At 36.8% G+C, this 24,807-nt stretch overlaps 1 protein-coding gene across 1 annotated transcript in view; it reads left to right on the top strand.

The window, feature by feature from the left end:
* LOC150109793 (uncharacterized) overlaps positions 1-23,558 on the top strand; it is a 182,714-nt gene extending 159,156 nt beyond the window's left edge. Inside the window, exon 6 of the mRNA XM_090396219.1 lies at positions 23,396-23,558. Coding sequence (XP_090252345.1) covers positions 23,396-23,558 — 163 coding nt within the window. The remainder of the gene's footprint in view (positions 1-23,395) is intronic.
* The last annotated feature ends 1,249 nt before the right edge of the window (positions 23,559-24,807 follow it).

Raw genomic sequence — 24,807 nt, forward strand, 5'->3', positions numbered from 1 at the left:
CCCATACAATATCCCATTTTCATCTATCCAATCCTGTATTCTTTTCTTGACTAATTTCTCTAAGACCTCGACAATGATTCCTGATATGCTAATCGGTCGGTAATTTAGAACAGCAGTCTTGGAACCACCTTTATGCAGTGGAACTATTTTCCCCTCTTTCCACCCCCTCGGGACTAACCCAGACCCGAGACTCAAATTAAACAAAATGGTCAAGGGTACTGACAATTCTTTAGCTGCTTCTCGTACGACACGAGCTGGTATACCATCCAATCCCACGGATGTATTGACATTGAGGTTATGCAATAGACTACTCACCTCCACTTCGTTCACCACAATTCCCGTATAATCTACTGGTTTATTCGTTTCTGCAATGTCACCACCTGGATGATATATACTTGCAAAGTGCTCACTCAGTAACTCAACTATATCAACTGATTCAGTTACCTCCCTACCATCAGCATTCTTTAAAATCCTTCTGCCATGTACATTTTTCCTTTTACTTGCTACATATCTAAAAAACTGTTTAGGATTCTCTTTAGCCTGCATGGCCAATGTTCTTTTGTAACCCTTTTTTGCTTTTCTTACCACACTCGTTACCCTTCTGGCCTGAGCTTTATACCGTTCGTGTGGCTGCCGGTCACCTTTCTTCTTAAATTCCCTCCATAGTTGTTTCTTTTTTTGCAGCTCAAGCTTAATGGTGTTATTCATCCATTTAACCCCCAGTTGATTTATTATTCGGACTCTAGATATACAGTCAGCCATTGCTTCATATAAACACTTCTTAACTACCTCCCATGCACTATCGACTTCTAGTCCTTGCAGTTTTACATGCCATAGCACTGAACCAATCATACTCCTAAGCTGGTCATATTTTCTAGCCTGATAATTCCACATGTATCCTGTCTTAATTGAAAATTCCACACCTTTAGCCACCTCCCAAGTCAAGACCCTATGATCACTCTCACCGATTGGTGGCAATGTGGTCATATTTGTTACAGCCAAATCCTCAGATGTAATTACTAGGTCAAGCACTCTCTGACCCCTAGTATTTTCCATTACATGCTGTTGCAGATAGTTATCCCTTAATAACCGCATAAAATCAAATTCCTTCCTCCCGTGTGTCCTCTCCTCACTCCAATCAATGCGACCATAGTTGAAATCTCCTATAATAATCACCCCTCCTTCCACTCATTTCTTCTATTTGTTTGTGCATACTGTCACCACCTTCTTTTCCATCACCTGGTCTATAGCAGCAGCCAATTGTATATTTAGTTCTGCTAGCCACAATCTCACACCAAATGGCCTCAAATGTGCTCTTTTCTCCATCCTGCAATTCAGCTTCTATTCTCCTTGGCTGCAGCTCATCAGCTATCATCAACAATACTCCTCCTCCCATTTTATTCTCCCTGTCATTCCTGAACACACTATGCCCATCACATTCAATCCGACTAGCTATATCATCTACAGTCAGCCATGTTTCACTAATACCAATAACCTGTGGTCTGGATGTGCCAACCATGGCCAAAAACACTTCCTTCTTGTTCCTAATACTCCTAGCATTAGCGTACATTAATTTAAGACCCCCATTAGCCCCAACCCTACCTTGATGCCTTATATTAACTATCCCACTCTGATTTGTTGTCCTTATTCGCTCGGGCATATTATATTCATTCTTACATTCAACTGCCTCCCTAAGGACTGTATAACTACCCAGCCCCCTTAATAAATCTAGTTTCCCTGAATTTGCACATCCACATTCAGCAACACTTTCTCAAGTCTTCTTACACCGTAACCATTCAAATGCAAGCCATCCATCTTATATAGATCTTTTCGCCCATCGAACTCACTCCACACGTCCACAAATTCCACACCACTCGACATACATAACCCATGCATAAAGTCATTCGCAATTATGGCCCTCCTTTTAAACATTTCACTGTCATACCGTGGCAAAAGACTAATCATTCTAACTCTCTCACTCTTTTCTTTTGCAACCTCAAACAATTCATTTAGGTCTTCCATCATTTCCATTTTGTCTCCTTTCAAATCATTCGTACCTGCCACAACAATCATTTCTTTCACCCTTTCCTTTTGCTCTCTAATAGACTCAGTTACATCCTTTATGGTCACACCAGGTTGGTACGATATTGTCAAATCGTCTACTATCACACCTCGTACTAACGAGTGTCCATACAGCACTCTATCCTTCATTTTGTTCATGTTCGCACTCGTATGTATATTTTTCGTGTCATACTTTTTATTATTGGCTGTTTAATTCAGTCGACTTTTGCTCATATGCTCTAGCTGTTGTTTTGCCCTTTGTTATTTTCTATATTCTTGCCAAAGTCTTCCCATGACTTGTTTAGCTAGTTTTACACAGTGTTTCGCTTTCTTACATTTGTTTTCTCTAAGAACAAAAGCTGACTTATTTGCCAGGAACTTTTGATATCATTTTTTCTTTTCCTTCACTGCCTCTTTAACTTCCTGTGTCACCAGGGAGTTCTGCTTTTTTTTATCCTTGCAGACAACCTCACCACATGCTTCTCTGGCTGAATCAATTACGGTTTTCTTCAAGGCTTGCCTCTGAATCACCAAGGTTTGGTTCCTGTTCTCAAACTCTTTAATTTTTTCTTCAATAATCTTTGTGTATTTTAGTCTACTGTTCACATCTTAGAGCTGCTCAACTTTTGTTCGCTTTAAAATTTTCTTACATGTTATTCTTTTCAATATGAAATTCGATTTTATCATGCTCAAGACTAAATAGTAATCACTTCCAGTTTCAAATCCTCTGTACACTGTGGTGTCCTGCACCAGGGAGAAAACATCACTATCAACAATAACATAGTCAAAATGTGCACAAATTCTCTCCATGTGAATTTGTGCACATTTTTATGTTGGAACATGGTGTTAGTAATAACCAGTCCATGTCCTGAGCAGAAATCCAACAGATATTTGCTATTATTATTAGCTTTGCTCTTTTCTCCAAATTTTCCCAAAATATTTTTGTATGTCTGACAATCATTTCCTACTCTGCTATTCAGATCCACAACAAGCACCAACTTTTCCTTTTTCATTGTGTCAGTTGCTTTTTCTAAAGCATCGAAAAATTTCTCCACTTCTACCTTAGTAGAACCTTCTGTGGGACCATAGGCACAAATAAGTTTCATTGTCCAGTTCCCCATTCTGATATTTGCCCACATCACTCTACTTGAGACTGCCTGTCATTGATGAAAATTAGCCTCATATTTAGTGTTAAATATAATGGCTACTCCTTCTTTTCCTTGATTGTCATTGCCTGAGTATAACATTTTGTATTTGTTGCTCAGAAAGATCTCATCATTTTTTGTCTTTTTTGTTTCAGTTACCCCTAACATGTCGATCTCATACTTATCTAATTTCTCGCCTAGCTCCATTTCTTTGCCATTCAGGCTTCTTATGTTGATAGTACTGATCTTTAACTCTGGTGATGTTGAGTTGGGGTGTGTTTTCAGATTTGTTCCAGTAGCTGAGTTTTCGCTGTTTGCACTGTTTCCCTGGTGAAAACAACGGTGGCCTTGTTTAACCAGGCGACGCCCGATTCAGCATGAAATTTTGTAATGTTGTACCATCATTTTTTATTTTGTTTTAACCAATAACAATACAGTTTGGTCGGCTAAATCCCAAATTGCCGGCTGATTCTCGTTCGTTCAGTGTTCAGGTGATACCCAACAAGGTGCACCACGAGAAGGTGTGGATTGGACATTAGGTCAGAAGCCCTGGTCGGTTCTCCATATTCCTTTAAAGGCTATGTGGAGGTCTCCTCTCAGTTACACAGCTTTGACCCTTAAGCATCCCAAAGAAAAGTGCTAAGTATCTAAGATAAATTTATTTTCTAAATGAATTCCCTCTTTGTTAACATCTATTCTAGTTAAGGTAAAAAGCCAAATGGCTAGTTTTCTGGCACCTTAATATAGAAAATAAGCGGATAAACATCCTTTGTTGTTTTATAGCCAGTAAGCGAAACTAAAGCTCGATAACTACGATGCCGAAAAACTATCGGTGAAGGCAATTCAAAGTAAAGGTGGAGCAAGCTCCCTCACTAGTCTTGATATTTTCTCATAATGTAAAACACAGCTTCTAAGAGATGTAATGCTGTCATTACATTATGAGGAGAGGTCACTACCCAGACCAGTTTCAACCTTTCTTGAGGTCTCATCAGTGAGTAGGTAGACCTGGAAGATATCAAAGCTTAGTGAAAAGAACGCATATAAAGTAAATTAATTAAAGATAACTTTAATGAATCACTTCTATATTTCGGCAATGTCACATTGCCATCTTCGGGAACATAAAGATATGGTATGTGCACTAAGGAACTAACAAAGCAAATGAGGAAGAAAATAAGAACTAATTTTGTTCCTAAAGTCCTAATGGTGTCCTCTTGCGGGCTATAGTCTTGGCAGTTGGGCTGAAGTTCTCAAAATGAAAGTCTCCCAAATTTGGGGCAGTTTCATGCACCCAAATTTGTTGAGGTTAGGAACATTTTTTAGAGCTGCTGAAGATTCTTTGAATAGTCTTTCGTATTTAAACTTGCTGCGATGGATTATTTTTGTCTTCTTCCAACGAATTTTATGGTGGGTATCTAGGGCATGGTCTGCCAGCCCAGAGCGGCTGTACTGGTGAAACCGGATGTAGTCTTGGTGTTCTGAAATCCTGATATTTATTGTTCTGCCTGTTTGGCCAAAGTAGGACAATTTGCAGCTGCAAGGGACCTGGTATACACCAGGTAGGTCTAGGGGAAGTGGTTGGTCTTTGGTAGAGCGGATAAGGGATGCCAACTTTTTATATGGTCTGTAACAGGAAGTAAGGTCATATTTTTTGAGGATATTAGTTATTTTTTCAGAGGTGCCCTGGATGTAGGGGATAGTGATAGACTTGGTGTAGTCTTTATTGTGGAGGGGGGGGAGGGGGGTTGTGGTTTATAGGTTTTAGTATTTTTTGGATTTTTTTGGGGTTGTAGCCATTGGCTAAGAAAGTGTTGAGGATGTGGTTTAGTTCCATAGTCAGGGCCTTGTCATCTGAGCAGATTAATTTTGCCCTGTTATATAGTGTTTTTATCACCCCATATTGTTGTGAGGGGGGGGGGGGGATTGCTGGTGAATGTATCTGCCAGTGTGGGTGGGTTTTCTGTAAACAGAGAAAACCAAAGTTCCATCAAGCTGGTGGGTGATTAAAGTGTCTAGGAAGGGGAGGGTGTTGTTTTCCTCTTTTTCTAAGGTGAACTGGACTCTGGGATGTTGGTTGTTTAAGTGTGCTAGGAAGGAGTGGAGTGTATCTGAGCCATGTGGCCAAATAGCAAACACATCATCCACGTAACGAAGCCAAATAGTGGGTTTTTGTGGGGCGGAGTTTAAGGCTTTCTCTTCAAATGTCTCCATAAAGAAATTGGCCAAGGGTGGGGAAAGTGGTGAACCCATGGCTGTCCCCTCTATTTGTTTGTAGAACTTTCCTTGCCAAACGAAATAGCCTGAGTTCATTGTGAACTGAAATAGGGCTGAGATATCGGGAGGAAACTTGGCTTGGATGAGCTCAAAGGTTTCTTTGAGTGGGACATTAGTGAATAGGGAGGAGACATCAAAACTGACCATTATGTCAGTGTGTTGGAGTGTGAGGTTTTCTATACTGGCTTTAAAGTGGGCAGAGTTTTTTATGTGTGATGGTGTGTTGCCAGTGTAGTGTGTGAGCGTTTTGGCTAAATGTTTGGCTAATTTATATGTGGAGGAATCAATGCCATCCACTATGAGACATAATGGCACATTTTGTTTATGTATTTTTGGGAGTCCATATAATCGGGGGGGTCTAGAGTTATAAGGTTTAAGTTTGTTGGTGACTTCCACAGGCCAAGAAGTGACTTTCTTAAGGAGTCTGTGGATAGTTCTGATCTGAGAGTTGGTCGGATTATATTCAATGGGGAGGTAAGTAGTACGGTCTCGTATTAAAGAATTTAGCTTACCTTTGTAGTCTTTTTGATTGAGTACCACAGTGGCACTTCCCTTATCAGCTTTGGTGATTACTATTTTTTTGTTGTTTTTTAATTCTTGTAGGGCTGTATATTCGTTTTTGGATAAGTTGGATTTTGGAGGTTTGGCTTTCGTGAGAACACCGACTACATCCAGTCTCACGTTGTTGGCGATGTGGTTAGGCAGGTTGCGAATTCCACGTTCTATTTGGATCATGATTTCTTCAGCAGGTATCCTTTTTGGAGCTAGGGCGAAATTGTGACCACGTGAAAGTGCGGTGAGTGCTTCAGGCTTTAAAACTGCCGACGAGAGGTTGACTACTGTGTTGAGTGGTGGCTGGGGTACAGAAGTAGAAGTCTTTGTCAGGTTTTCGTATTTTTTCACGTGTCGACTGCGTATTTTTGCGAATTCCTTTCTTGCCGATGTGCATGAGATGTCATGAAGTATCGACCATAGATCAAGGCCGAGTGTGCTAGAAAGCTCTTCCTCTAGCGCCCGTAAGGTTTTGTTTTCGTCGGCAAGGAGAACGCGCGTCGTGGTAATTTGTTCTCTTAACAGGGCGAAGCTAGTGCGGTTGTAAATGCATAGAGCTTTCTCGGAAGTGAAACGGTGCTTTAATTTGAGATCGTTTGAGAAGTGAAACGGTGCTTTAATCCTTAAGAAAGTCACTTCTTGGCCTGTGGAAGTCACCAACAAACTTAAACCTTATAACTCTAGACCCCCCCGATTATATGGACTCCCAAAAATACATAAACAAAATGTGCCATTACGTCCCATAGTGGATGGCATTGATTCCTCCACATATAAATTAGCCAAACATTTAGCCAAAACGCTCACACACTACACTGGCAACACACCATCACACATAAAAAACTCTGCCCACTTTAAAGCCAGTATAGAAAACCTCACACTCCAACACACTGACATAATGGTCAGTTTTGACGTCTCCTCCCTATTCACTAATGTCCCACTCAAAGAAACCTTTGAGCTCATCCAAGCCAAGTTTCCTCCCGATATCTCAGCCCTATTTCAGTTCACAATGAACTCAGGCTATTTCGTTTGGCAAGGAAAGTTCTACAAACAAATAGAGGGGACAGCCATGGGTTCACCACTTTCCCCACCCTTGGCCAATTTCTTTATGGAGACATTTGAAGAGAAAGCGTTAAACTCCGCCCCACAAAAACCCACTATTTGGCTTCGTTATGTGGATGATGTGTTTGCTATTTGCCCACATGGCTCAGATACACTCCACTCCTTCCTAGCACACTTAAACAACCAACATCCCAGAGTCCAGTTCACCTTAGAAAAAGCGGAAAACAACACCCTCCCCTTCCTAGACACTTTAATCACCCGCCAGCTTGATGGAACTTTGGTTTTCTCTGTTTACAGAAAACCCACCCACACTGGCAGATACATTCACCAGCAATCCCCCCCCCCCCCTCACAACAATATGGGGTGATAAAAACACTATATAACAGGGCAAAATTAATCTGCTCAGATGACAAGGCCCTGACTATGGAACTAAACCACATCCTCAACACTTTCTTAGCCTATGGCTACAACCCCAAAAAAATCCAAAAAATACTAAAACCTATAAACCACAACCCCCCTCCCCCCCTCCACAATAGAGACTACACCAAGTCTATCACTATCCCCTACATCCAGGGCACCTCTGAAAAAATAACTAATATCCTCAAAAAATATGACCTTACTTCCTGTTACAGACCATATAAAAAGTTGGCATCCCTTATCCGCTCTACCAAAGACCAACCACTTCCCCTAGACCTACCTGGTGTATACCAGGTTCCTTGCAGCTGCAAATTGTCCTACTTTGGCCGAACAGGCAGAACAACAAATATCAGGATTTCAAAACACCAAGACTACATCCGGTTTCACCAGTACAGCCGCTCTGGGCTGGCAGACCATGCCCTAGATACCCACCATAAAATTCATTGGAAGAAGACAAAAATAATCCATCGCAGCAAGTTTAAATATGAAAGACTATTCAAAGAATCTTCAGCAGCTCTAAAAAACGTTCCTAACCTCAACAAATTTGGGTGCATGAAACTGCCCCAAATTTGGGAGACTTTCATTTTGAGAACTTCAGCCCAACTTCCAAGACTACCAAATTAGCCTGCAAGAGGGCACCATTAGGACCTTAGGAACAAAATTAGTTCTTATTTTCTTCCTCATTTGCTTTGTTAGTTCCTTAGTGCACATACCATATCTTTATGTTCCCGAAGATGGCAATGTGACATTGCCGCAATATAGAAGTGATTCATTAAAGTTATCTTTAATTAATTTACTTTATATGCGTTGTCAATTCCGTAAATTAATTACCAGTTATGTCTAACCAACGTATAAGTCTTACTACTAGAATAGTGAAAAGAACTTACATACCTTCACTATACGAATGCCATAAAGGTGTAATTATATTATAGTTAAGATAAAAAGCCAAATGGCTAGTTTTCTGGCACCTTACTATAGAAAAGAAGGGAATAAACATCCTTTGTTGTTTTATAGCCAGTAAGCGAAACTAAAGATCGATAACTACGATTTATAAGTTCCATGCCGAAAAACTATCGGTGAAGGCAATTCGAAGTAAAGGTGGAGCAAGCTCCCTCACTAGTCTTGATATTTTCTCATAATGTAAAACATAATGTAATACTGTCATTATATTATGAGGAGAGGTCACTACCCAGACCAGTAGTGACTACTCACTGATGGGACCTCAAGAAAGGTTGAAACCGGTCTGGGTAGTGACCTCTCCTCATAATGTAATGACAATATTACATCTCCTAGGAGCTGTGTTTTACATTATGAGAAAATATCAAGACTAGTGAGGGAGCTTGCTCCACCTTTACTTTGAATTGCCTTCGTCGATAGTTTTTTGGCATGAAACTTATAGATCGTAGTTATCGAGCTTTAGTTTTGCTTACTGGCTATAAAACAACAAAGGATGTTTATCCCCTTATTTTCTAACCTCTATTCTTTGATTATTTCATTCATACATATTCCAAATAATATTGGAGAAAGTGAGCATCCTTGTCTAAGACTTCCTGTTACTTCAGATGTTTAGGTTCTGTTCTCGCCTCTTTTTATCCATATTTGTTTTTTTCTCATATGAGCTGTGGATTGATTTTAATAAATTTATAGGCAAGGTTTTTTTTTTTATAATATCAGAGTTTATATAATCTTGTCAAATGCCTTTTTAGAATCTATGAATAATACAAGCATTTAAAGATTTCTTTTCTCAATCAGTAGTTTGAGGCTAAATATAGGATCTATGCAGGATGTAATTCTAAAACTATTCTGTTCTTTATATTTGTTTCTAGTATAGGGTTGATTCTGTTCTTTGGTATTGGTATATATCTCATAACCTGTGGTTAATAAACTTATTCCATTTTCTTTATTTTTACTTCCCTTTCTAAAGATAGTATTCGGTTGCATCGTTCCAGTCATTGGGTATTCTTCCATTGTAATATTTTGTTTATTAAAGTAAGAAATTGCTTGTTAAATTTATTTCCTGCATATTTTATAAGTTCTGTTGAGATTTTATCTTTTAGTGATTTTCCATTTTTCATTTCTTTTAATGCTTCATTTAATTCTTCTGATGTAATGTTATTTATTAATGTTATTAATTAGTTAATTTATTAATTAAAATTAATGATGTAATGTTATTTGTTATTGGTATATATCTCATAACCTGTGGTTAATAAACTTATTCCATTTTCTTTATTCTTATTTCCCTTTCTAAAGATGGTATTCAGTTGCATGGTTCCAGTCATTGAGTATTGTTCCATGTTATATATTGTGTTTATTAAAGTAAGAAATTAGTAGTTAAATTTTTTATTTCCTGCATATTTTATAAGTTCTGTTGAGATTTTGTCTTGTAATGATTTTCCATTTTTCATTTCTTTTAATGCTTCATTTAATTCTTCTGATGTAATGTTATTTGGGAGACCATTATCAGTTACATTTTCTAAAAAATCTTTTAAATAGTAATTCTGACTGTTTATTTCCTTTTTAGAATTTATAATAATCTATCCATTGTTGGTCATCTATCTTTTTAATATCTGTCATATCTTTTGTTTCTTTCTGTGAGAACTTCATTGCTTTAGAGATTTTGGGTTAAGTTTGTGTATTATTGTGCACAGATTTGGTCACTGGGGTTTCATGGTGACAAGGATATTAGAAAGGATCCAGAGAAGATTCACAAAGGTGGTCAGTGGTCTTTGAAATGTGGAGTATGAGGACAGATTGAGAGAATGTAAATTGCAAAGCCTCATGAATTAGGAGAAAAAGAGTGAATATGATTGAGACATATAAACTGGTCAAGGGTTGTTATCAGGTTGACAAGGAAGATATTTTTCATAAAATGAGAGAGGGGTAGAACAAGGCCATTGCTGGAAACTGTATAAAGAGGGTGTGTTAGCAGAGGAGTAAGGAGCAGTTCTTTTCATGGAGAGGAGTTGGTGAGTGGAATGCATTGCCAGAGTGTGTTGTGAATGTAGACACATTGAATCAGTTTAAGGCACAATTGGATGAGCATTGTGTGCAATAGTGTGTACCTCCCACAATGAATGTCTAACTCCGTAATGATAATTTTTCTAATTTCCTAATATAATTATTCTAACTTTTTCTTTGTTTTGTATTTTAATTATTGTATCTTTTTGCTATTGCCCTTTTCCTCTTATATTTATTTTGTCTTCCAGTTTATTTGAGATAAGCCATTTAATGTATGCAGTTTTTTTTTTTTTTTATCTTCAATTATATGGGGGGTGATTATGAAGAGCTCAGGAGACAGCTTGCAGGTGTAGCATGGAATGAGGAGTTAGCTGGAAAAGAGATCAATGCAGCTTGGGGGATTTTCAAAAAATATTTAGTGGATGCAATGTCTAAATGTATACCACGGGTGAGAAGGTTAAATAAGTTAGGTGTGAGATGGATGAATAAAGAGATTAAGCATGCAATACAGAGAAAAAGGGCATTGTGAAGGCAGCATAAGAGAAGTGGAAGTAACCAATTTCATGAGTTCTACAAAGACCAGGCAAGGAGAGTGACTTGGTTGGTGAGAGTAGCTAAAGAGAGGTATGAACAGCAGTTAGCTAATGAAGCTAAAAAGAATCCTAGGGAGTTCTTTCGATATGTAGCCAGCAAAAGAAAGAATGATTATGGAAGGATGACATTGATTGGAGGAAATGGTATAAAGACAGCTGTTGCAGAATGTGTGGTGGAGATACTTAATGAGCAGTTCATAAAGATCTTTCAATCTTGTGAATGTGACTTCATGGAGAGATTAAGAGCAGTTGATGATGGGGAGGAGAGACTGACTGTAAGTGAGTAAGAGGTGTTTGGGGAGTTGAGTAAACTAGATGTAAATAAGGCTGTGGGACTTGATAATATATCACCGCGTATTCTGAAGGAATGTGCCAGAGTGTTGACACCTGCCTTGACATATTTTTTTAATACGAGTCTTGCACTTGGTCAAGTCCCTAAAGAGTGGAAGGAGGGCAAGATTGTGCCACTTCATAAAGGAGGTGATTGTACTCAAGCATCAAACTATAGGCCTATCTGTGTGTCAGGTGTTGTGGTTAAGTTGTTGGAGAAGCTTGTGAGAACTAGGATCCAGAGTTGGGTTGACAACAATGGTATAATCTTTGATGGACAGCATGGATTTGCTAAAGGGAGGTCGTGTTTTAGTAATCTACTTACTTATTACAATAAAGTGACTGCTTCCTTGGACAGAGGAGAAGGATACACAGTAATATACTTGGATTTTGCAAAAGCTTTTGATAGAGTACCTCATGATAAGTTGACAGTCAAACTAGAGCAGATGGGGTTGGATATTAGATTAGTGCATTGGATTGGAGACTGGCTATCTGATAAGTATCAACAAGTTGTGTATGGGGGTGCAATATCCAGGAAAAGGAAAGTCACTAGTGGAGTGCCTCAGGGATCTGTTTTAGGGCCATTACTATTTAACTTGTATATTAATGATATTGGCGAAGATTTGGATGGAGATATTCAGTTGTTTGCAGATGATGCAAAGTTGGGACTAACCATAAAGAGTAGTGAAGATGTTGTGGCCTTGCAAGGAGACTTGAATAAATTGAGTGATTGGGCAAGCAAATGGGGATGCGAGTTCAATGTTGCAAAATGTAAGGTTTTAAAATTTGGAAAACAAAGATGGGATGCAGAATTTATGCTTGGTGAGAATATATTGTTGGAAGTAGAGGAAATAAGAGATCTGGGAGTGATAGTGGATAAGGATCTAAAATTTAGGGGACACATCGCCAAAATTGTGAAGACAACACAAAGACTTCTGGGAATGATGAGGAAGACACTGACGTGTAGAAGTAGGGAGATTCTTGTTCCATTGTATAAGGCTTTGATTAGGCCACACATGGACTATTGTGGCCAGATTTGGTCACCTGGTTTTCAGAAGGATGAAGATATGTTGGAAAGGGTGCAAAGGCGATTGACTAAGGTAGTTTCTGACCTCTGGAATGTCGAGTATGAGGAAAGATTGAAAAGATGTAATTTGCAGAGTCTAGTGGAGAGAAGGAAGAGGGGAGATATGATAGAGACCTACAAGTTGGTAAGGGGTTGTTATAGGATCAATGGTGGAGAAGTTCTACAGAGAATAGTGGGAGATCAGGGGAGAACCAGAGGTCATACCTGGAAACTGTATAAAGAGGGTGTGAGTAGGGGAGTGAGAGGCAGGTTTTTTCGTGCAGAGTTGTGAATGATTGGAATGCCTTACCTGAGAGTGTGGTGTCTGCAAGGAGTTTGAATGTGTTTAAGACCCGGTATGATGAGATGTGTGTGAGATAAAAGGACCTCCTAGATGAGTCTTTGACTCCATGAGGTCTTGTTTTAATAATAATAATAATAATATTCTTGATTTTTGTCATTCCATATTCAGTTTCCTTGTTATCTTTTCCATTTTTTCCCCTTTTTCCTACTGCTTTATGTATAATCAGTGCCAGATTTTTTCATTCTTCAGTTTCTTCTTTCCATTTTGTTTATTTTAAGTTTTATTTTTATTTTATTTTATTTATTTATTTATTTTTTTTTTGGTGTGTATGCGCGTGCCCTTTTTTTTTCCGTTTGTAGTAAGAGATTTATTTTATATATACATTGTCATTTGATTTTCTTTTCTTTACCTTGTTTGGTGGTATTTTTATATTTCCAATTACCAAATAGTGATTTGAATCAGTATTATAAACTCCTACATCATTTAGTAATTTTGCTAGTTTATTATTGGCTATCAAGTAGTCAATTTGATTTTCGATCTCTAGCTAACCAGGTAAATTTTTGAGCATCTTTATGTTTAAAAACTATTCATTATTCTTAATTATTGTATGATTGTATGATGCAAATTCTATTACTTTTTTCATTTTTATTAAGACAATTTTCTCCACAATTACCCATCATGGACAGTATTGATTCATTACCCATTCTTGCATTTTTTCACCTGCCATTGGTATAAAATCAATTTATTTTAAAGTTGGAAAGAAAAAGCTAAGATAACTTTGGCTATGGAGAAGTATCTTTTTAACAACAAGGCTAAAAAAGATTATAATCAGGTGAGGTTTAAATCAAAGCACATTAATTTACATACCTGTGCAAACGTTTTTGGGGGTAAAAATGGTAAAAACTTGACACAAGACTTGATTAGAGCTCAGGTGGTATAAAATTAAAAGTGATGAGCACGAGATACTAACAACTGAGTGTAGAAATAACATAAACGTAAAACGTAAAAACCAATAATGCAAAATGACTGAAAAGATGCATTGTATAAGTTTTGGATTTTGAAAGAACTGATAATAAAGAAAGGAACAAAAAACTGTGTGTGTGTGTGTGTGTGTGTGGTAAGCCAGTAAGTGTAGAAATAACATAAACATAAAACTTAACAACCAATAATGTAAAATGACTGAAAAGATGCATTATATAAGTTTTTTGGATTTTGAAAGAACTGATAATAAAGAAAGGAACAAAAAACTGTTGTGTGTGTGGTAAGCCAGCACGATACAAAATCTGTGTTGGCTGTTTTATAAGAACATCATCAAATGTGGATAGCTGAAAACTGAGCTAGCTATTTTTTGTGAATCATGTTTTAGGAGGATTTGGTTGGTTTGAGAGCATTGGGAGTTGGGTTGGTTTGGGTTTATTTTGTCTAATATATCCTGTAATGACTTATGCACCAATAGAATGGAAGAAGAATTTCATATGCTCCTATAATTATTAGCTCACCTCTTTTTTCTTTTTTTTCTTTTCTCATGTTTAGTAATCTTTCACTCCAAAAGTTGTAACTTCATATATTTTCTTTCCAATCTTTTTTTTTTTTTTTAAATCCATATCATTAATCTTGATCTAGCTTTCTATTCTCTTCCAACTCCACAATATATCTGTGTACATAATGTTGTGATTTTTTTCTTCCTTCTATTTTATTTTTATTTTTATTAACGATTACCGCTAAATCAGCTTTTATCTCCTTTAGTTTTGCATATGGTTCATGTGTTAGACTCCTAACACATGAACCATAGTATGTAAGGTAGTGTTGGATTCTAAATGAAGAGAAATGAAACTTGTTAATACTTCTTTCAGAATCCAACATAATCCTCCATGTCAAAGGCAAGACTTGTAAATATTATTTATCGTTTGTCTCTTGCTTGTAGTGTGTTATTCATATAATTGCCTTGAATTTTGTTTATTATTATTTAATAATATAATCTTAAGTGTAATAGTAATAAAAAGCTCTGTATAAAAATATTATTCTTTTAATTTACTTTATTATATAATAATAATATAAGAAGCTGTGCATTTATGTTATAGAATTTGTGTTTATTATGATTGAATGTGATTTATATGAACTATGGATTATTTCTTTATTTGTAATATTGTAAGAAATTATATATATATATATATATATATATATATATATGTAAGTTTAATGTACCCTATGTGAACTGTGATATTTTTTTTTAACATTACTGAAAGAGAAAGTAATTTTATGTAATTCTTCTGATTGAATTTGATTGACTGTTGTCAAGGAAACGGAGTTAATTTTAGATAGCGCGTGCGTGGAGCGTGAGCTATGGTATTCGAAGGGAGAAGGAGTTGATATAAGCTGAACGAGCTAGAACCAGATTTTGGGGGGAAGAATGAACGTATTTAATTGGAGAACAAAAGTAAACAGGGGAGAAGCATTCAGGACAGCACGGAGTGAAGTAACAGGTGGCAGTAAAGGGAATTTGGAAATGCCATAAAGAAATTAAGAAGGGACCGGGGAAATTAATAGGCAATTAGGAAATTTCTACAGAATTCTAAAATTACGTCGAATTCCAATTGTTTTGAGGAAGAATAGTGCAAAGCTGAAATTAATGTGTAGAAGAAAATAAGGAATAAGTAGATTACCTGAAATGAGTGCGTGAAGACTTGTGAAGCTCTATGTTTAATATTTCAGTTATATAGTGAAGATTCCTTTTGAATAGTGTTACTTCAAAGTGATAGTTAACTTCAGTTTTAAGTGTGCCTATAGTGAATCCAATGTGCAAAGGATGTAGCCCGGTAAGAGAGCAGTCTACTTTTTATATTTCAGCGTGAAGAAATAAGAGTTAGCTCCACCCGGTATATTTTAACATTGACTGTGGCGTTCTACTAAAATTAGCCAAAGTATGGAGCTTTAAAGTGTTTCCCCCCTTGAAGTGATAACTGTCCCATAATTAAATTAAGTGTTAGTTGACTAAGAGAGAATTAGAGAATTCAACTTTAAGAATAATTACTGTGAGATTCTGTAACATTGAACTGTGTGGACCATCTTCAATTATTTGGATGAATATAGCTGAATGTGCAATGCCTAATGTTTTATATTTGTTATAAGTATATGGACTAAGCTGATTTGCATTTTCTTGTTTTTAAAGTTTTACTTAAATGCACATGTTCTATAACCCTGTATTAAATGTTTATTTTATTGGATTCAATTTGCTGTTTGCCTGATTTTTCTTCATTGCACCGCTCATAAAGTTTATCAGACCTTGCAGAAGCCTTAAATATTTATTTTAAACTTGGCCTGTAGAAAAGTGAGATTGCTAAAGTTAGTTGATGATTGATTCCACTATATTATATAGACTAATCTGAATATAGGGTGGCACAGGATAATATAAATTTCTCTATATTTGGATTAGTAACCAACCAACAATTAATTAAGATAATAAAAAACAGATAATTTAAATAAGAACTACGTTCTAACAAGATGGCAGATTCAGAGCCAGGATGTACGACACAACAGTAGCAACTCTATTTTTTCCTTTTATCCATTTTTGGAAACTGTTATCTGGTCCTCGGTCTTTATCCAAAAGGGCTGTTCGATAAAATTTCCTTGTAGACTTTCAAGTAATATGATTTTCCTCAAGTTGGTTACCTGCCAAAATGAGGTAAGTCTGGTGTGGCACCTTGGCCTTCACACTAGCACTAGTAAAGGCATTTATTTTAATCCTCCAATTGATAGATTACACCACTGCCAATACCTAGTCATCAGAGTCCAAAATGAGAACTTGTAGAACAAGTAAAATAAGTACAGTTTTTAGTAAAGAGGCAAATTAAATTTAGAAATAGATAATATAATTATGAAAGCTACTGTGGTGGGCATCCAGTTTAATAAATTTATATTCAGTAAGAGAGAAATGAGCTAAAATGCTAATATAGTAGTGCACAAGATGGTGTTCAAAGCAGTTTTAAATTTTTTGATCTGAGAGTTGGATTAGAAATAAAACTGTTTGTCGACAACTAGAGGCTGTAGATATCAGAATTCTGAGAAAAATTAGGATATTTAACAGATGTTGTCAATGTCAGAATCATATTGAAACGGAAAATATTCGATAGGGTCTGTGCGGTTAGCCTGGTGCGAAGCGCACCAGGCTAACCGCACAGACCCTATACAGCTGCGGTTAGGCTGTGCGCTTCGCAGCCGTATGCCTGGGAGAGGGGGCGGGTGTCCTGGATTCGATTCCTGTCGGTGACATGAGGAGCTGAAGGATCTTCTTCAGCCATAGCCAGGTTAGCCGGTCTTGGGTGTGAGCAGTAAGGTTTTTTCCCCGAGTTTATCCTGGGATTTTTTATCCCGCAAAGCAGGCAAACCGGCCTTGAGAATTCAACACCACGGGACATAGGATACAACAGGGCGTAGGGCTGATTACCTTATCCTGTGAAAGGTTTAAGGTCCGATGATTAATAAACCCTCGACACTGCAAGGTAAAAGAGGGTAAAAAAAAAAAAAGGAAGATGAGATTAAAATTGGAGATGTAAAGTGATTTGACAAGATTAGCATTGTTAAATAAAATCAGCATAAGTTTGTAGCTGAATTGAATAACTACAATATCTAATTTATGAAAATTAGTAGTAAAAAAGAGACAAAGATTGTGAAAATAGGCAGTAACATTGGAAACATCAACTGCATCCTGAATGGAGAACCTATAGAAGAGGTAAAACATTTCAACTCTTTAGGCACAGTTTTTAGTGAAGATGGCAAATTAAATATGCAGATAGATAACAGAAATATCAAAGCTGGTCCTCATAGAGAACATTCCACAGATCTGTTACCAGCTTGCTCACTTGTCTCTGAATCCTCTCTACCACCTCTTGATCCTCAAGAAACTTTTCTTCTTCTCTTCCATCTAAGACAGGTTGAGTCTTTTCTTGAGCAGGATCTTCCAGTCTTCTCTATTCCTTGCTGTTCAAAAAAGTTCCTTATATGTTCTGCATCCCGAGATGTTCTTTATTAATTTCAGCCAGATAATTCTTGGTCTTCCAGGTCTTCTTTTTTCAGTTGGAAAAGTATTGATTAGGACGTTAGGAAGTGTGTCCAAACCATCTCAGTTGTTGTTGTTTTCTAATTTTTTTCTATTATTGTCTTTTTATACAATAGTTCTTGTCTGACTGTGGTGTTTGTTTTCTTTTCTATCCAACCTGTTCTATTTATTTTTCTTAAGCATTTCATTTCAAATGCCAGCAGTTTTTTCTCCTCTCTTTTTTTAACTGTCCATTCTTCTGCTCCATAGATGACTGTTGGTATAATTATTGCTTTACATAATTTGATTTTGGCTTGCTTAGATATCTTGTTTGTTTTCCAGATTTTCTGTAATTTTCCCATGGTGGTCCATCCTATCGCTATTCTGTGTTTGATTGTTTTGAGTTCATCTATTGTTTCTGTTAGTTTTGATCCAAGGCATATGAAACTCAGGTGCCCAAATCTGTGCACAGTAGTTAAAATGCACACAAATCATAGTCTTATAAAGAGGGATAATAACTTCCTTATTTTTACTTGGTAGCATGTTATTCAACATCCTTTGAGCTCTTTTATCAGCTTTTGCAATATGCCCACTTAACTTCAACTCTCTGTCTGTCATTTATCCCCAAGTCCCTAGCCTCATCAATATTCTGCAATGCAGTACTATCAATGTGATACACAGTATGCAACCTTTTCAACCTGAAGTGCATAACCTTATATTTTGCAACATTAAATTGGCAGTCATTATCCATTACCTACAATGCCAATTTATTTAAATCATTGTACAGGATATCTGCCTTATATTTATCAACTATAAAGGAGATGTCGCTATAAAAATGTTTGCCAGCCACCCCTTTGTCTATGCTACTAGTTTCATATCCATTCCCATTTTTTCTAACTTTTGTCATAGTTTTCCATGTAGTGTTATCAAATGCCTTTACAAAGTCTGGTAGTATCAAGGTGTAGGCATTTCCTTTATCCAATTCTGCTGTCACTTCATTATAAAATATGAATAAATTACTAAGACAGGACCTACCCGTTACAAAGTCATTCTGCCCACCATACAGTATCATATCTCTATCCATCCACCCACTGATGAATTTTACTTTTAAACTACTTTTCCAATACTTTAACAACCACTCCTGATATATAATTTAGTTGTGGTTTGCTATTTCTTTCTTACACTCTTTATATGCCCTTAAAACCTTGCCAGAGCTGAGACTTAGATTGAACAACTTCATCAAAGTCAGTGTTAATTCTCTTGCACATGCAAATAGTACACAGGCTGGCATGTCTCATACAATATTCTTAAGCCCTCCTGTTCATCTTTCTCAATTTTGACATGCATGTTTGTCACATCAGCAACTGTAAAATCTCCACCTGGACGATACACTTTTCTTACCATTAGCATTGATTAAAGTCATCCTTCTGTAGTCAATTTTCCTCTTACTTACTTACTTCGTCTTGTCTTAAGCTTTTCATGAACCATTGAGGTTCTTTAGCTGTGGACTTCATAACTACGACCATCTCGAGGATAAGGTGGTTGGCCTTATGCCTCCCACTGTGTCCTATGTCTATAGATGCGTGTGTTCAAGGGGCTGGTTTGCCTGTTCTGGGGGACGAAAAACCTGAGTTTCGCTGAAAAAACCAACTACCCCAGTATGAGACCAACTAACTCGCCTTTAGTCAAAAGAGACATGACATGACATCCAAGACATGAGGAACCAGATAACGGTTCCTCATGTCTTGGATGGGAATCGAACCCTGGTCTTTCCGAACCAAAGGGCTTCGTCTATACCAACTGAGCTACAGAGGCTTCCTCTTATTGCTACTTTAAAGAAAAAAAAAAAAAATCTTTAGGATTACTTCTGCCTGCCTAGCTAATTTTATGTCATAATCTGATTTGGACTTTCTTACCATATAGTCTTTCTTCTTGCTTGCTTGCACTTTTTACTTTATGCTGATCACCTTTTTCTTTATATTTCCTCTACAGTAATTTTTTTTTCATCTCTTGCTTTCTATTCTACTCATCCACTTAATCTCGACTTCGTTTATCCTCCTGACCTTGCATATGCAGTCTGATACTATTTCTCTCAATCTCTGACCACTTCTCATGCATTACTGACAATAAGCTTTTCAAGCCATAGCATTGCTCAAGGATGTCTCCTAAGTATGTCATAATTCCAGCTTTATAGTTCAACATAAACCCTTTCTTAACAGAGAATTCCAAATGTTAACAACTTTCCAGAAGTGGAATGGCCACTCTCTGAGATTGGAGCAGAGTGTTTACCTTGGTTATGGATATATTGTCTGATTCTATTACCAAATCCAGCACTCTCAAAACCCTGGTCTCCTCTATAGCTTGTTCATAAACAACTGTATAATTCTACTTCTGTCTTGCCATGCCCTCGCTTCCTTTCCTCTCATCTGTGTCTCCAGTAATAATTGCTCAGCCTACACTCATTTTGCTAATCTGGTGATGGAATGGATTCTAAATCTTCATGATCCTCTGGTCTATAGTAGCAACCAACAATATGTTTTGTGATATTGCCTCCATCATACCAGATAGCCTCAAATGAAGTATTTCTCCCAGATCTAAAATCCTCTAACTTCTAATTTTATTGGTTGTAGTTCTTCAGTCATCAGCAATACTCCACTTCCTGTCTTATTCTTTCTGTGCTCCCTAAAGATAAAATACCCTTTATATTCCATTCCTGTAACTATATCATTTTCTGTCAACCAGGTCTCACTGATGCTTATAATTTTTGGCCACGTTGAGCTGACCTGTACCAAAAACTCCTTTCCCTTATTTCTGATACTTCTGTTATTTGAGTATATGAATTTCAATTTCCCCCCCTTAGACCCACGGTTATCCTTGTGTAATGCCATTACCAACCCATTCAAATCTGAAACCTGTGAAATTGCATTCAGCATTATATAAATGATTATGCAATGCTGAATGCAATTTTACACACTAATTTTATCTCCTTGGTGACCAGATACATGCTTCATATCACCTACCTCAATCTGAGATTTCTCTTCTTGGAATTATCCTGACGTCAAACCTCTCCTGGCATAAACACATCACAACCATTACATCCTTAGCTTCAAAAAAACTAAGATTTCTCTTTTGCTCAAGACATTACTTCACCCCTGACCAGCTGTTAACATTATACAAATCTGCCCAGCTCTTGAATACTGCTCTCACATATGGAGTGGGGCTCCTAAAAGCTCCCTCAAAATGCTTGACTCAATACAGAGAAGAGCAGTTAGACTTATTAATCACCCATCTCTTACCAACTCACTCTTCCCACTTTCACATTGACGTTTGGTTTCCACAATATGCATATTGTACAAATATTTCCATGGGAAATGTTCATCTGAAATAGCATCAATAATTCTCCCACTTATGAAACAAGTGCAGCAGCTGCTCAACATCCCTTCACAGTGCACCCTGAAACAAACAGAACAAGTTTCTTTTTCCTCTTCCTTCATCCCTGCAACTGCTGTATTGTGAAACAGTCTTTCACCTTTTGTGTTTCCCTATGAATACAATATACAGTCTTTTAAATCCAATGTAAACAAGTTCCTCGTTTCCAACTCACTATTGAGTTAGAAAAGGTTGATCAATCAACCTCTTGTGTATGGGCTCAACATTAAAAAATAATAATAAAAACCTCTCTAATATCGCTGGTTTCCCTGATTTTACACTTCCAAACTTTCACTAAACAACGCTTTCTCCAAACATCCAACTCCAGGACCATTTAAATGTAGTTCTTCAGGCATATATAAGTCCTTTCATCCATCAAATTCACTCCATACTTCAATAAACTGCACACATTTCCTCTTGCACAGTCTTCTCATTGATTCAGTAGCAGTCATGGCCCTTCTTCTCAAATTTGTCATACATTACAAGGCAACAGATTCACAATCTTTATTTTCTTATTCTTCATTTTTGCTTCTTTTAACAACTCTTTTCATATTTTCTCTCATTGTACATCTGAGAAACATGTTTTCGTCACTTTCTCATTACATATATATCTTATCATCAAATCTCCATATAATACCTTCTTATTTTCGATTTTTTGAACACTCGTACTTTCCCCATTCACTTTTTCTTCATTCTACTGCCTACTGTACTATTCAAAAGAAACAATGACAATTGTTTCTCCAGTCATTGGAGCTTCATTTTGTCCTGTGAAGGATGCCACTTAATTTAGGGATACCCTTCCTGTCACTTCATCATCCATGTTACTTTCAGGCACTTTTTTCGCATTCTCATTCATATTTTGCACACTATCATTTGTTACTTCTACATTCTCCAGAACACTTTTGCTGTCTTTCCTTACATTGTTAATATTAGTCTCTTCATTCTCCCACTTTCCACATGACTTGCATTTATTGTACTTGCACACAAAACATTTATTATTATTACCCCAAGACCTCATGGAGTCAAAGACTCATCTGGGAGGTCCTTTTATCATACACACAGCTCGTCATACCGTGTCTTAAATACACACAAACTCCTTGCAGATACCACACTCTCAGGCAAGGCATTCCAATCATTTACAACTCTGCACAAAAAAAAACTGCTTCTCACTCCCCTACTCACACCCTCTTTATACAGTTTCCAGGGATGACCTCTGGTTCTCCTCCGATCTCCCACTATTTTCTGTAGAACTTCTCCAGCGTTGATCCTATAACAACCCCTTACTAACTTATAGTCTCTATCATATCTCCCCCTCTTCCTCCTGTCCACAACACTCTGCAAATTACATCTTCTCAATCTTTCCTCATACTCGACATTCCAGAGGTTAGAAACTACCTTAGTCAGTCGCCTTTGAACCCTTTTCAACACATCTTTGTCCTTCTGAAAACCAGGTGACCAAATCTGGGCACAATAGTCATGTGTGGCCAGAGTCAATCTGGTGTCAGATTGACACCAGATTGACTCTGATTAGTGTCAATCAAAGCCCTATACAATTGAACAAGAATCTCCCTACTTCTACAAGTCATTGTCCTCTGCATCATACTCAGAAGCCTTTGTGTTGTCTTCACAATTTTGGCTATGTGTCCCCTAAATTTCAGATCCTTATCCGCTATCATCCCCAGAACTCTTATTTCCTCCACCTCCAACAATATATCCTCACCAAACATAAATTCTGCATCCCATCTTTGTTTTCCAAATTTGCAACTCTCTCTACTCTCGCTTTTGTACTATAACCCATTCACTCTTGGCAGTGAATACATAGAATATACTACTACATTGTACAAACTCCTTCATACTTATCCTTGGCTGCCATTTTACTTGTATGCATTGGTGCTATGAAAATGGCATTTTAAACTTCATTCGAAAAGCATTTACTATTTACACATCAGTCTTCTAAATGGTTTTTACTGTACTAAAAATTAGTTAAAACACCTTTCTTCAAATCACTGATGAAATTCAAGTCATTTGCATGGCTAACCAGTAAATATCTTCAAAATTTAGTGCAAATGTAAGTACAAATTAAACTTTGTATTTTGGGAAAGTTCTAATAGAACAAAAGTGCCATGAAACTGTTTCCAATGAAGTATTATTAAAAAAGTTTCGAAATTCTTATAGACTGGATAAATTACGTCATCATCTGATGCCACTGTACAGCTTTGACCCTGCAGAAGAGGGAGAAGACTGGGAAGCTGAACTTCTGGAAGAAGGAACTTATCATCGTCCTACTAGGAGAGAAAAGGTAAATGCAAAACTGCTTTATCCATTACTGTATTATTAAATGCTTCATAAGAAGCAAAGTTTGTTAAGCTAATTTCTTGGCTTCTTATTTTTTCTCAGATTCTTTCATAGACTGTCTTGATAAACTTCACTTTTCTTAGTCGCATCCGGAACACTTTTCATTTCACACTTATGACATCATGTCATAAGTGTGATACTATGACAATACTAAATGATTAAGCTTATATTCTTACTAATGTCCTGTCAGCAATTTTCCTCCATATAAATCTGTCACTATCAGTACTTCAATATTGTCATCTCTTATATTTAATAACTTAACACGTATAAAACCAACAATAATAACTTTAATGAATTAAAGGTACAAATATTTCATACTGAAAGTACCAGTACATCATCGGTGTAGAACAAACCGTTAAAGGAATGAAATACAAAAGTACAGAACAGTCGGTGGATTACGAATTAAAATCGTTGCCGTGTGCCAGAAAATTAATATTAATAAAATATTATTAAATAATTCTTAAAAAGTATTTCATTGATGGTTGCATAAGATAAGAATCTCCCAAACTTTTGGGAGAGAGAGAGGCATTTCGATTCAAATTCAGCTGATGTAAAAGGGCTTTGCAACTTTCTTTGAAAAGGCATTCATATTTAAACTTGCATCTGTGGAGAAGAAAAGCTTTATCCCACTGGATATTATGTTTAGTGTCAATTTTATGTTGTGCTAGACCAGACTTATGAGGTTTCATGTATTCAGATAATACTGATGTTCCTTCATTTTTTTTCCACAGAACGGCCTGTTTGTCCAAAGTATGATCATTTATATTCACACGGTATCTGGTAAACACCAGCTAATGATAGAGGTACCAGTTTGTCTTTTGTAGATGGCAACAAGTGAAAAATTTTGTTGATAGGAAAATATGTGGGAGTAAGATGATACTTCTTCAAAATTCTGGCAAAAGGTTCTGAGATGTTGGAACATAGGAGTCAATTTAATAAAATATTATTAAATAATTCTTAAAAAGTATTTCATTGATGGTTGCATAAGATAAGAATCTCCCAAACTTTTGGGAGAGAGAGAGGCATTTCGATTCAAATTCAGCTGATGTAAAAGGGCTTTGCAACTTTCTTTGAAAAGGCATTCATATTTAAACTTGCATCTGTGGAGAAGAAAAGCTTTATCCCACTGGATATTATGTTTAGTGTCAATTTTATGTTGTGCTAGACCAGACTTATGAGGTTTCATGTATTCAGATAATACTGATGTTCCTTCATTTTTTTTCCACAGAACG

The sequence above is a fragment of the Typopeltis vanoorti genome, chromosome 1 (genome assembly GCF_054136105.1).
Source record: "Typopeltis vanoorti isolate ZY-2024b chromosome 1, IOZ_Tvanoo_1.0, whole genome shotgun sequence".
Lineage (NCBI taxonomy): Eukaryota > Metazoa > Arthropoda > Arachnida > Uropygi > Thelyphonidae > Typopeltis > Typopeltis vanoorti.